The following is a 14,361-nucleotide window of genomic DNA, read 5'->3' on the forward strand; positions in this document are numbered from 1 at the left end:
GAGAATAGACTGGTGATAGTGGTGATTGTGAAGGATGATGACACTACTACGATTTGGACTTCACATAGTGGAGCAATGGAAGATGGTACGAAGGAGGTTATGACTGAGCAATTTTTGAATGAGAGAATATTTGGGAAAGAGAGGAAGAGATGAGGAGTGAGGGAAATGGAGGAGATGAGAAGAGAAAGGGAAAAATATCTGAGGGATGAAGAAAATGTTAAGAAGGAAAAAATAAAATTGAGGGTGAGGGGTGAGTAATGCAAAAAGGTTTAAAAAAAGAAAAATAGTTTTTCAAACTTTAAAATTATCTCGGATATAATTTTTTTACTTAAAAATTGTTTATATTTACAATGTTAGGTTGATTAAAGAAAATAAATTTTTATTTATTTTATAAAATTGTTTTTTATTAATTCAACTAAATATGTTTTTTTAAAAAAAAAATACAAATAACTATTTTTTAAAATTCAATTCTTGAACGTAATTTTATTTCTAAAAACACTAAAAATTGTTTTCAAAAACTATTTTTTAATATCATTTTGAAAAACACATCCAAGTCAAGCCCTTGATCTTCTTCATTTGTTCATTTAAGTCCTCCTAGGCTCACACCCTCCCTAATCTCATGGTTGTGCCCAAATCTCTAAGATACAAGCCATTGTGTGCATCTAATTTGTTTGGATGAGAGTGAGTGTTGCAATCACATTGCAGTTGCAATAAATGAGCCACTAACCTTAATTTGGGGTTCTACATACACAAGTGTCAGACCCATCTTATCCTATCACATATAATCAAGAATGCACTCTTTTGGATATGTCATAGGAACACAAAACACATAGATGTGGATCCAGTCTCCCTTTTAGGTGGCCATTTCATCACTATCAGGCCATGCAACCTATGTTACATTTCAATGAAGTTGAAGTAAAAGGATATGTTCATATGCTCATGGCTATGAAAAACTCAACCACTTCATACATTAACTACACTTTATGTGTTTGCAACTCCATATGTGCATCAGACTTAAAATGTTTAAGTATTCTACTAATCCATTGTGTCATCGTATAATCATCATAATTTGTAGGAATAGATATGCTTTGTTGATCGATATGTCCTCTAACATGATACTCATCTTCTTGCATGGTAAGCGAAATGTGTTGGTCTTTGTCTACCATTACTCAAGAAGTCTAAAGACAAAGGTCTTGTTAGGAAACCGATATGAACATGTCTCTAAGATCCCGATATCAAATGGCTAAACAAGGGGAAAAAAAACACTTCTATGAGTGAGAGATCTAATCTCACTTCCAATCTAATAGTTTCTTAGTGTGAGATTGGTTTTTTAAAGATGCAAATATTATTATTTGTTAACTTTCACGACTAACTTTTTGTTCATAAAACACACACACACATACAAATTGAAAGACATATCACTACTTAGGAGTTTTTTAGCCCATGTTGTAGAAGCAATATGATACAATCTTATGATATATATATATATATACTAGTCTAAAGAGTATGGCTAAATTAACATTATTGTTCTTTGAAAAATCGAAAGGCATATCATTGCTTAAAGACATCATTGCTTAGGAGTATTGCCAAATATAGGATTGTACCATATTGCTTCTACAACATGGGCTAAAAAACTCCTAATCAATGATATGCTTTTTTAATTTTTCAAGGAACAATAGTGTTATATTGGCAATACTCTTGGATTTTTTTTATAAAAGTACATTTAAAAAAAAATATATGGTAGATTGAAAAGTATTTCCAAATTTATCGCAATTTGGACCACATCAACTACTAATGTGGAGAACCTGAAATATTCCTAAAAAACCTATTTTTCTTTCTTTCATTTTCTCATTTCTTCCAAACCAAAAAAGTCTTTTTCTTTTCTTTTTCTCATTTCCCTCAAACCAAAAAAGCCCTAGTAAAAACCTACTAATGTGAACCACTCTTATGATTTTTTTTTTTTTAAAAAAAAAATTATATCTTCTAAGGTTAGTTTGTATATGATGACATCATAATAATAATTATTTAAATAGTAATTAAATAGAAATTTGACAATATTAACAACAATTAGAGCTACAAGCCTCTAACTTGGGTTTGTTTGTTTGATTGGATTTGGAGCTAACTTGAATTAATAAACATTCAACCAAAATTGTAACTTAACTCAACCTTTAACTAAATGTTCAATTCAAACTTAATCCATTCCCACATTTTTTAGTCATAAATTAAGTTTGGATTGATTAGATTTGACACAAGTTGGATGAAACATATTTGATTAGAGGACACAAGTTGGATGAAACCTATTTGTAATGGTCTTTTTAATTTTATATTTTGTACATTTATGCCAAACTTTAAATGGTAAATAACATATCATTTTGAAATAATAAAAAAAAACAAATCTATTTATCTTTCTAAAAAAACTAAAATAATAAATAATATAATTAAATTTCACATTTTTTCTTTTAAAATTATTTTAAATAATATAAACAAAATTTTGGTATAATAAAATAAATTACAATTGTTATAAAATATTAAATCAACTTTGTTTTAGGTTGAAGTTGCCAAATTCAACTCAAAATTGAGTTAACATTAAAAAAAACTTAACCAAAACTAACTCAGTATAAAAAATACTTATTCAAACCCTCTACAATATTAAGTTGGGTCAAACCAACCCATTTAAATTGCACCTCTAACAATAATTATGATAATAGTTATAATATTAATAAAATAAAATTAGTTCTACTAATGCTAATAATAATGATAAAATTATTTAATTGAAATTTTCTAAAATTTGTTGTTATTAGTAATAATATGAATAATAATAATAATAATTTTTTAAACTTCCTTTTTAGGACATGTTTAGATATTTCCATAACTTGTGAATTGTGGATCATTTTTTCCAAAATAATATAATCAAATCAAGGTTGACTTTTGGTTGATTTTTGAAATTGTTCATATAGAAATTACTATTCTATTTCTTTTAAAAGTTAATTTTCTTTTTACAAATATTAGATTTTTGGTATTTCAACTAAATAAGGTATTGAGATTCAATCATTGCTATTCTTACTATTATTATTATTATTATTGATATTATTACTATTATTATTATCATCATCATCGCCATCATCATCATCATTACTATTCTTTCTTTTTTTTTTCTTAGTTATTATCAATTCAATCTTATATTATCTTTTATTTTATTATTTTGATTACAATTGTGTGTTACAAAGATGGTGAAATAATTGATGACCTACCTGTAGTGCCACTTGTTGCATCATTACCACAATCAATAGAAAACTACATTGGTTGATAAGTGATCAATGAGGACAAAAGAATGATTGTGGTCAAGGACATGGTCGACGCGGTCATCGATCTTATGGGGGGAGGGTACATGTCAGCCCCATAGAGCCAATAGTGGAACATGCATATCATGGATGTCCACAACGAAAAAAGAAAACTCCTTCATGCGGTATACATTGAGGATATTACTACATGTGACTTGTATTTTGGATACGGTTAGTATTTTGTTTATTATTATTTTAAACAAATATTCATGATGTATATTTATGCTTGTTATATTTTGGATTGACTAACTTTTTATTAACATAAGTTTTATAGTATTCTACCTATTTTGGACTTATTTTACATTGGTTTATTTGTTTTGATTGGTTTTGGATCAAAATGTCAAAATATTGATTGTAATGTATACATGTGATAAACTTTAAACATCAAGTTGTATATAAGGTAATATTAATTAAGTGATAGATTTTTTTTTTTCTTTTGTGGAAGGTTTCTCTTCAACATAAATTCAAAATTTTCCAGTGTGAAGACACCTTCGATATAAATCCAATTTTTTTAAAATTGTAAAAGATGTCTCTTGAAGATACTTTTAATATAAAATCAAATTCAAGAGACACTTGTAGTATAAATTAAAATTTATGAAATTGTGGAAGATGTCTCTTGAAGATACACTTTTAGCATATATTGGATTTTATGGAATTGTGAAATATAAGAGACGTTTTCAGTATAAATCCAATATTTTAAGGAATTCCAGAAGGTATATACCTTTCATATAAAATCAAATTTAAGAGATACAAAATATAAATTAAAATTTTTTAAATTATGAAAAATGTCTCTTCATTTTTTTTTTTTTTAAATACATGTCATTTGAATTTGAAAATTATGGAAGATGTATTTTGAAAAGACATCTTCGACGTGATAATAAGTGCTATGCATATTTTTCCATCTATCATGTTTAAAGAATTATTTTTTTAAAGTTGGTGTGGAAGTTTAAAAACCCCATTGTGTCAGCAGAATCCAATGAGACATTACCCTAAATGGCAACGTAACCAACATTTTTATTTCTCAACCGTCCAAACCGTTGACTTCAAGTCACCAGCAGTTTAACGGCTCTGATTTCACTTGTGAATACGTTATCATAGAGTTGAGTGATGTACAGTATCTTACTGTAGAACATTGTATTAACTATAAATAGTCTCAGAGCCAGTGGAGTTGTGTGTCTTCTCTCTCTCCAGATCTGCCCAAAGCCTCTGCCTTTTTGGTATTTCTAAAACCCTCGTCTCTCTCTCCGTGCTACCCCCTCTTGCTCCTTCTCTTTCTAAAACCCTGATTTTTCTTCAAGCCTCGTTTTTTCCCTATCTACAAAGAGGTGCAAAACTATTTATCATATTATTGGCGGAACCCTAACTTTTTTTCTGAAATTTAGGTTTTGGTTACAGTGTCTCTTTGTGGATCTGGTGTCTGTTTAGGGTTTTGCAGGATCGTCATCGTTGCATGCTTGTTCTGTTGGGCTGAAGCAATAATGGCGTCTACGTATCCCGCATCTGTCACTGCTTCTGAGGTGATGATTGCCACCTCTAAAAGCGCAGATTTGGGTGTTGTGTTGTTATGTTGAAGTTGTTGTCTTGATGCTCATGGTGTTTGTTATTTTTTATTTATTTATTTATTTTTTTGTTCTGTGTTTTTTTTCCAGGTTGGTTCCTACTTTGTGTCTCAGTACTATCACGTTCTTCGGCAACAACCTGATTTTGTTCATCAGTTCTACACCGATTCGAGCACGATGATTAGGATCGATGGGGATTCCAAAGAGTCCGCGTCTGCAATGCTGGTATTTCTCTTATCCAGATGCCGTTTATATGTATTGCGCTTTTTTTTATTGATTTTTTATTTGGTGTGTTGAGATATAGATATAGAGATTGAGGAGATGTCTGGGATTGGTTGTGTGCTTTAAAATGATGAGATAAATTGAAGTGAGGAAAAAAAAAAAATCTTTGGTCAGATTTTAGTACTGCGGTTGTATGGGCGGGCCAAAACCCAATCTGATTTGCTAACTCCTATTTATCATTTAGTAGGTTGTTTTTTTCGGTGGTAAAGGTGGCTGATTTCTTGGATCTTCTGAGTGCTGTGTGAACATGGAAAAAAAATTGGGTATGGGAATTGTGTAACACCTGTCCTAGAAGGCTTAGGGAACCGAGTTTCTGGTCAAAGTAATCTTTTTCGTAAAAATAATTCTCGATCTAGATTTGTGTTCAAAATATTTGTCAAAGTAGTGTGTCTGGACAACACCAAATTCAACTTTATATATTTATTTATTTATTTTTTTCCGTTTTAAAACCACAGTGGGTAAAAACCACAGTTGGTAACTGTGGTTTTAAATTTAAAGCTAAAACCACACTTACCAATTATGGTTTTATAAACTCAAAAGTAATCTTTTTCGTAAAAATAATTCTTAATCTAGATTTGTGTTCAAAATATTTGTCAAAGTAGTTGTCAAAGTAGTGTTTGGACAACACCAAATTCAACTTTATATATTTATTTATTTATTTATTTTTCTTCCATTTTAAAACCACAGTGGGTAAAAACCACAGTTGGTAACTGTGGTTTTAAATTTAAAGCTAAAACCACACTTACCAATTGTGGTTTTATACACTCAAAAAAAAAAAAAAGTCACATCAATGAACATGTGATAGCAAAGATTAGATTGGTAAATATTTTGGAAGGAGATCTACCTTGGTTATTTTTTCTTCAAAAAGACTATTTTGGCCTTAAACTCTAGGGAACCCTTGTTCTAGAAAGATTAGGGAGCACCTATAAACTCACATGATTTCTTCTTGAAAGTAATGACAAACTGTGTTTATGGTCTGCTTTTCTTTATTTGTCTTTATTTGCACCTGTATACATTGTGAAGAACAGCATGTTAAATGGATAATTTGGTAGCCTTAACTCCTCTATTACACCTTACCCTTAAATATCCTTGCTTTTGTTATGCATGGATGTGAAAATTTTATACAAGCATAGTTGGCAGGATTTGGGAAAGATATGACTAATAAGATCCTAGGGGTATATGATATAATTTAGTGCAACATCCTGAACATTTTTCATTGTAAAAATATAGGGTCTATTTGGGAATGTTTTTGAAAGCTGTTATCAAAAAGCAGTTTTTGAGTGCAATTTTTAGAAACCGTTCTATGATGTTTTCTAGAGCAAGTCTGTTTGGGAACTTAAATATTTTTTACTTGTTTTCTATGTTTCCAATATTTTTAAAAATAAATTTTGTATATAGTGCTTTATCTCCAATTATTTTTCATATTTATCTCATTATTTTTTAAAACAATATTCATAAAACAAGTGAAAATAACTGAAAACAAATATAGTACATTTCCAAAAAACACTCTGTTTTTTGTTTTCTAATTGCCAAACAGGTTTTCTTATTTTTTTTATCAAGCCCATAATTTCTATATGAATAGCATTGTAATTGTCTGAGACCCTAGGTGCCTAGGTGATAGCCTACAAATAACCGAGACCTCTGCATAGCTGCTTTATGATGTACATAATAAAAAGCATTTATATATGCATTACATCTAAATGAAGTATGAAATATGATATCTGATCATATGCTGATGGCATTTCTGTATGTTCTGAAGAATACTTGTAGCTGAATCATTTTTATGTGCTTGTTGATGGTTGGAACAGTTGTTTGTGTGAGAGATTTGATGTGGATATCTACTGCTATTCTTCTTGGGTAACACTTTATTGAAAATTATTCTTCCCATTACTTCCTTCATCCTTGTTATATATCAAGATATGATTAAATCAAGGATGTCTTCTTTGCCTCCACCTAAGGCCAATCTCATGGAACAGTGAAGATTCATAGGTTCTTTCATTTATTTTTATAAATCTTGTAAAATTAGATCTTAAGTTTTTCCTTAAACAAATGATTACTTTGTTTCTTAGAGATCCAATTTTTTTTTCATTAGTTTTCAAATTGAATTTTTTTTTCTGTTTTAAGAAAACCAATGGCTGAAATTCTTTTAACAAAAAGCATATTTAGCAGTGCAGTTTCAAAAGAATTCTTACTGAAGGTGCCATATCTCATTAGAGTGAAAAAAGGTTATTTTCTTATCATATTCTTTTTTAATATAAGAATGAATAAGAATGAAGAAACATCAGAGAATGATTTACCATCAAAGTGAATTTTTAGAAATGAAGACCTTTTTTCCGATATGTTTCTTTGACAGGATCTCAAAAATTTAAATGGCAGAGGGTATTTCCTTTTATTGATGTTATTTTACTATATGGATGTGCTTATGCACCTTACCTTCTGTGATCTGGAACAACTTAAAAACAAAGAATGGAACAAAACTTGCATACCAACTTGAATAAAAAAAAGATGAACTACAAACATTATAGCCTGTAACACAGGAGATCTTTAAATTTAAACCTCTGGTTTATTGCCTCTAGGACAACTTAAGATCCCCCCTCTTCAACTCTGGAAAAGCAACAAGACAAATACTTAGTCCTCAACTAGTTGCCCACGATTCACTATATCAACTCCAGCCACCTCTCCAGTGAGAGCTTTATTCTACTGGTGCTGGAGTTTACAAACGTTTTTTCTCTCTCTTATGCATGCATCTGCTTTTTTGCATGTCACTGAATGATGTAGGACAACCCTAGGATGGTTGTCTACACTCAAGGGTAGGTGGGCTAGGGTTTTATTTTTAGGGTGTAAGGAGAGGAACAAGGAATAATTTTTATGGTAGAGAAAATTATAAGATAAGAAATAGAAAAAAAAGAAACAATGAAGAAAAGATGGAAAACCTTAGAGTCTCACTAAGGCCTTCTAGGAGTCTCACCTAAAAGAAAATCAATGGAGTCTCACCATTGAGGGTTGCAACTTTGCAATGAAAGAAAGTATAATATTATTCATCAAATTCATCACTTTGATTTACATTGATTAGCCTATTTATAAGCTTCTCTAAGAAATCCAAAGTCTACTAGGACTCTAATAACCTATCATGATTCAAATTCTAATTATATTATAACTCAACTAGCTAATCCTAATTAGACTCCAACAAATATTAATCATAATTTAATTCTAAGTCATATTAATCCTACTTTAATTACAACTAATACTAATTCCCTTTCTTGATATATATCTTGAAGATTCATCCTCATCACTGAATTTTTACCCTTATTGTGTTATATGTTGAGTGTTCTATTTTAAATCAAGGAAAACCTGATGAAACTTTTCTTTTCTATATTTGTTTAGATTGTTCACCTTGTGACTGTTGAAATTTTGTTTGGTTAAAAATTAATTTTTCTGATTCCTTCTGTCATCATGATGGGATTGTATTATTGTTGTGGTCGTAAGAGGCAACACCATTATGATTGTGCTTCTTATATTTTTGTTTTTCTTGGCTATATGTTAAACAGTAGACAACTAGAATTACAAAAAATACTTCCTATGTATAGAAGGGCACTGGGTGTTATGCAATCTGAAGTCAGGAAAATTATGTCGGACTAAACAAAAAAGTGAAGTGCACTAAAAGATAATTGTTGAAACTATGTCAATGTTTTTGCAATAATCTGATTGAGTGGACTTGGACAACTATCTGTTTCTTATAGAGGCCTTTTAGGACTAAATCATGATTGTATTACCTTTCCCCCCATGGGCTGTGGAACAAAATTAACTTATTGCATTTTTTTTCCTCTCCAGGACATCCATGCACTTATCACGTCACTGAATTACACTGGCATTAATATCAAGACGATTAATGCTGTTGAGTCATGGAATGGAGGCATTCTCGTTGTGGTTTCAGGTTCTGTCAAAGCCAAGGATTTCAGTGGGAGGAAATTTATGGAGACCTTTTTCCTTGCTCCCCAGGAAAAGGGTTTTTACGTTCTCAATGATATCTTTCAGTTTGTTAATGAAGAAATGATTCCCCAAAATTCAGCAGCCATAGTGTCTGAGAATGAAGTTAATACCCAATCTAGTGCATCGAATTCTATCCCCGAGCCGACAGGTGGTTTTTTGTATTTTGATAAGTAGGTGTTGTGATTTGGTTTGTTGTTTAAGAACTTTCACTCACTACATTTGTTTCTAATATTTGTATATGAATGATCAAATTGTTTTCATATGGTCTTTGGTCAAAACTGTGATGATAAATAGTTGTAGCCATATGGACTGCCTATTAGTTTTTATGGCTTCCTATTCACTATTCACTTTGTCAACAAGTTTTCCTTGGTCTAGACCATGCTTCTTTTTAGATGTTCTGGGGAAAAATTATAAATTTAGTAGCAAAAAGAAAAAAGAAAAAAAAAGGATTAATTAGAATTTGCTTTTTATTTTTTATTTTTTATTTTTTTTCTGAAAAGAAAAATTGCTTCCAGTTGTAAGATTGTATACTTCTATGTATTACTCAGTTATATCATCATGTATTCATTTTAGCTGAAGAAATGGAAGGCTGAATTATTAGTTAACAGTTGGTAATCTATCTTGGTTTTCGGTTAAAAATTTCTGTGTAGAGTTAGATGTGTGTTTTATGTTCCTGTTTCCTTTTCTTTTCTTTTTTCTTTTCTTTTTTTCTCTTGGTTATTGAAATATAAACCAAAGATTATATTTGTCATTAATGTGTTTGGCAGTCTCTAGCTATGCATTGGAAGAAGAAGCCAGGGACTATATCAATTCAGTTCATCTTGAAGATGATCAAGTTGATAATTATAGTCACCCAGAGAATCCAATTGATAACTATAGTCACCCGGAGCATCCAATTGATGACTATAGTATCCCAGATCATCCAGTTGATAGCTACACTCACTCAGAGCAGCAGCAACAACAAGACTTTGAGGTTGAAAGTTCTGTAGAGGAACCTGCTGTAGAAGAATCATCCGCTTCACTTCAAAATGTGGCAAACATGGTGCAAGAACCGCAGGCTGCTTATGTGGAGGAACCTGTTGGAGAGCCTCCAAAGAAAACTTATGCTTCTATAGTATGCATCTCTTCTAGTTGTTTTAGATTGTGCATGTGCATCTTTATGTTTTGTGCATGTGTATGCAAAATTGTGCCTGTGCATGTGTTGGTTCTTACTTAAGGGATGAATCTGCTATAACCATCTATCTTGACCGAGAGATGGTTTATTTTTGTGAGCAAAACTCATATTGGACCCCATCAAATTCACTTAGGGAATTGATAACTTCTAAAATTCATGTGTGTATGAGATAAATTATTAAAAGAACCAAATTCTTCCATCTGAAAGCTATGTATATTTAGCGTAACCTATTAAAAGAATTGTACCATGCATCTCCCTTTCTTCCCCCGCTCTCCCTTCTATTCTATGTCTACCTTTTTTGTTTTTGGGGATGGTGGGGAGAGGTGGTGGTGGGGATGGTGCAAGGCGAAGCCATGAAGTAAAAATTCCCTGTGGTGTGGTCTTGTTGAAAAGTTAGTTCCTTTTCTTTGTTTGAGTAAAAGCTATTGTTGAAAATTAAAGTTATTGGTGGTTTCTTTTTACTGATTTTTTTTCCCTCCTTGTGGTGTTTAAAATGCTAATTACTATAAAGCTGCGGGCTAAAGGGCAACCCTCGTCATCAGTAGCTGCTCAACCAGTTCTTAACAAGATCAGCCCTCCTGCTTCAGAGTGGAATTATACGCATCACTCTAGTGTTCAGCCATCAAACTATCCATCATCACTTGTGCCTGAATATGGTGTGGAGGCAGTGGAGGAAGGTTCAGCTCTAGAAGAAGGTTGACTTCTTAGTCTTTACTTTATAATTAAATAATTTTATTTCATTGATACATTGAGCATCCTCCTTTCCCATAGTGTTTATTCTGTTAACAATTTTAGAAGGCGAACTTCATGCTGTATGTGAGAATTGAGCTGATGTTCTGGTGTGCCAACATGTGACATGTCCCTCTTCCACATACTAGATATCAAGGACCAAAATGTTTATTGAATATCAAAACCAACCCTTCTAATTTCGATATATGATTCCAGGCATTTGTAAAGATCTTGTAGAAATTCTGTGAGTAATCTTAAAAAATTATTTACCAAAGGATACTGTGATGGTTATGCCTTTTAAACTTGACTTTTATATGTCATTCAAATATTAGCATGTTGCAAAACAATTCAAGTGTTAATAGTGCTTCTGACATCTCCTGAAATGACTATTTTGCATTGTCAAGATAATACTTGGTAAGCATTCATAATTGAGGTGTATTGAATTAATTCTTGAGAATCCACCTTTTCAGGTGAATCAGGATCTGTCTATGTGAGAAATTTGCCCCCATCTGTTTCTACTGATGATATCGAGCAGGAGTTTAAGAACTTTGGTAGAATCAAGCCTGGAGGCGTGTTCATTAGAAACCGCATGGTTAATTTCCATCTCTGCTCTTTAAAATGTGTGCCCTTACATTTTATATGTATGCTAATCCTTACTAACAAATTATTGCTGTACAGGAGAGTGGAGTTTGCTATGCATTTGTTGAGTTTGAAGATATTCTTGGTGTTCAAAATGCAATCAAGGTTTGAATAGTTATCATGTTTAAAATTGCTCAGTTCTGTGTTTTAAATCTTCTACATGTGGATAAAGTTCCTAAATTTTTGAGGCCTACTGTTTTACATATTACATTCAAGTTCCAAGCCATGGTCTTTTCCTAAGTTATCTATTATCTGGCTTCCTGAGGCCCAATTTGGGTAAAAAAATATTTTGGAAAAAGCATAGTTGCCTTAGTTAAGTATTTTGTAACAAAAAAGTATCAAGATGTTGGTGGTTACCCTATGCATGCAAGGTGGCCTCTCTAAACAACAAATCTTCCTCTCTTTACCTTGGTTGTATAATTTGTTATCAACCAATATTGATCCTCTTTTATCCATTGTTGAAATTTTGAGTTTCTTACAACCATTTCTAAGATCAATTTCTGTAATAATAGTGGAGCATGAAGGAATTTGTTTTTGATGAATTGAGCATGAAGGAATTGATTTGCCTTATTTGTTGTTATAACCTTTCAGATAGTCTACTAGCATTTAATTTTGCATATGTTTTCATTGAGGATTCTTTGTATTTTATAAGCCTTACGTACCTTTGGTTTCCTGTAGGCATCTCCAATACAATTAGGAGGGAGGCAAGTCTATATTGAGGAGAGAAGGGCAAACAGCAGCAGCACTTCTCGAGGAGGAAGTAAGTGCCTCAATCTTTTCTCTATTAAAGTTGAATTTCTGAAGTGTTCTAAGAACCTGTTGAGACATGATGTGATTTAGATGTGGATATGGATATGGAATATGTTGTGGAGGCAGTGGTTGCTGTAGGTCCTACTAAATAGGTGATCCTGCCAAAGTAAAAGAAAGAGATACATTTCTAGATTGACATGATCTGAGGATTTTTTTTCTTAATTATTTCATGTCTGTGGTAGATGTGAGTTCTATTGAGAGAAAAGGAGATGCATAGAGTGAAAGAGCTGCTGTCCTTTTGTGTCATGAATATCTTGAGCAAGTGTAGTTTTTATGCAGGTAATGGTATGTTACAGAGATACCCCATTAGTGGGAGGGTCAGAGAGCAAAAATTTTACAAATTGGGCATTTAGCCGTATTCTTCTTAATATTAGGCTGTTACTCGAATTTGACTGCAAGGTGCATACCTCTACTACTTTGCATATCCACTAAGCCCATATGAAAGATACCCATCAAAATTGATGTTAACAAGAGGAATGTTAAATGTATAGAATCACCTGTGCTGGAAGGAAGGATTGAATTTTAAAACATGGTTTAACACACATGAATATGTAACCACGTTGGTGCTAATTGGAGGGAAGAAGCTCTTAATTTTTGGTAGTATTACCAGGCCTGGTCTTGTAGTGTATTTAGATACAAACTTTTTGTGCTGCATTAGGAATAATGTCTGGTTTAGTTGTTGGAAATTGTGCTGGATTAGGGTCCTTCTGTTGTGGGCCTTAGGTTATTTCTTTAGTGGTATGCTTGAAGTGCACCAATTTGCAATAAGATAGGCTACAACACTAGAAGGGTTGGCTTAATAATTAGATGGTGTTGGTTGTGGTTGAATTGAGACTTCCAATTTTAGGTTGGTGTAACCAGTGCTGATGAAGGTTGTAGACATGATGGTGGATTTGGCAGTATGTATTCTAGTTGTTTTGTTGATTGTATCAGTATGGAGGAGTACCTTTAAATTATTTCATCAAACACAGTATCTCTTCATCTGTATTTTGGTTTCCAAAAGCAAGAGAAGTGTTTTCACCAGGTGGTGCCTTCTCCTGGTGATTGGATTATCTGTGTCATGATACTCTTGGAAGCAAAGGGAGGAGGTAATTCTTATCCTCTTGGGGTGCTAAGCCAAATTGGTTTGGAAATGTTTTTACTCCAAATTCTACCTAGTTTCTTCCGCATTCATTTTCAAAATGGCATTGGTTCGCTTCATGGAGTAGTTATTCTCCTGTCCATTGTTGAAATGACATGATTAAGAATTAGCTTAACAAGTCAGTTTGGTTAGACATCCTTTTATTTGACATCTGAATTGTCTTGACCAGGAAGGGGAAGAGGCAGAGGCAGTTACCAAACAGATGCGCCAAGAGCTCGGGTGGGCGGTCGGGGTTCTGTTGCTAGAGGCAATGGTTTCCTTCAGCGTGGTTTTCGACAAGATTAAGACAGTTTTCTAAAAGTGGGCATTCAGGGTCCATGTCGAAGGCTTCTTGGTTTGTTTCTGGCTGAAGTGATTATTGCATCTATGATTTCTAGAAAGAACAACTGAGGGGTCACTGTTTTGAATGGATGGGGGGTGTCGAGAGTTTTCCATTTTATTTTTCTTCTGGGTTGGGTGTATTTATGCTGTCTTCCCCTTGAATGGATTTTATCATGCAATTCAAGGGGGAAAGTATTTTTGCATTTTGAAGCCCCATGTCGTGAGTAGTGTAAGAATTTGTATGGAACTTTTTTAATTTATTTAAAACTTGCTGTCTGGATATATTTTCTATTTTATGGTTCCACATGTTTCTAATCTCACATTTCTGAAAATGGAAATGCATCAAATGTATTACCTCTATCCCTTCCCTACAAA

The 14,361-nt window shown here is 32.4% G+C and overlaps 1 protein-coding gene across 3 annotated transcripts; it reads left to right on the forward strand.

Annotated features, from left to right (window-relative positions):
• Positions 1 to 4,470: 4,470 nt before the first annotated feature.
• On the forward strand, positions 4,471 to 14,277 carry LOC100249710 (nuclear transport factor 2). Of its 3 annotated transcripts, none has more exons than XM_010654116.3 (10): positions 4,471 to 4,558; positions 4,724 to 4,858; positions 4,991 to 5,125; positions 9,014 to 9,320; positions 9,940 to 10,286; positions 10,858 to 11,041; positions 11,546 to 11,667; positions 11,754 to 11,819; positions 12,393 to 12,474; positions 13,835 to 14,277. In XM_010654116.3, exons 2-10 carry the CDS (start codon positions 4,820 to 4,822, stop codon positions 13,948 to 13,950), a joined length of 1,398 nt encoding a protein of 465 aa, XP_010652418.1. In that variant the 5' UTR covers positions 4,471 to 4,558; positions 4,724 to 4,819; the 3' UTR covers positions 13,951 to 14,277. The 3 variants fall into 3 exon arrangements, with proteins under 3 accessions (XP_010652418.1, XP_002272650.2, XP_010652420.1); XM_002272614.5 differs by having other exon boundaries at positions 4,509 to 4,666; positions 4,767 to 4,858; XM_010654118.3 differs by having other exon boundaries at positions 4,523 to 4,558; positions 4,767 to 4,858.
• Positions 14,278 to 14,361: the final 84 nt, after the last annotated feature.

Source organism: Vitis vinifera, chromosome 7 (genome assembly GCF_030704535.1).
Source record: "Vitis vinifera cultivar Pinot Noir 40024 chromosome 7, ASM3070453v1".
Lineage (NCBI taxonomy): Eukaryota > Viridiplantae > Streptophyta > Magnoliopsida > Vitales > Vitaceae > Vitis > Vitis vinifera.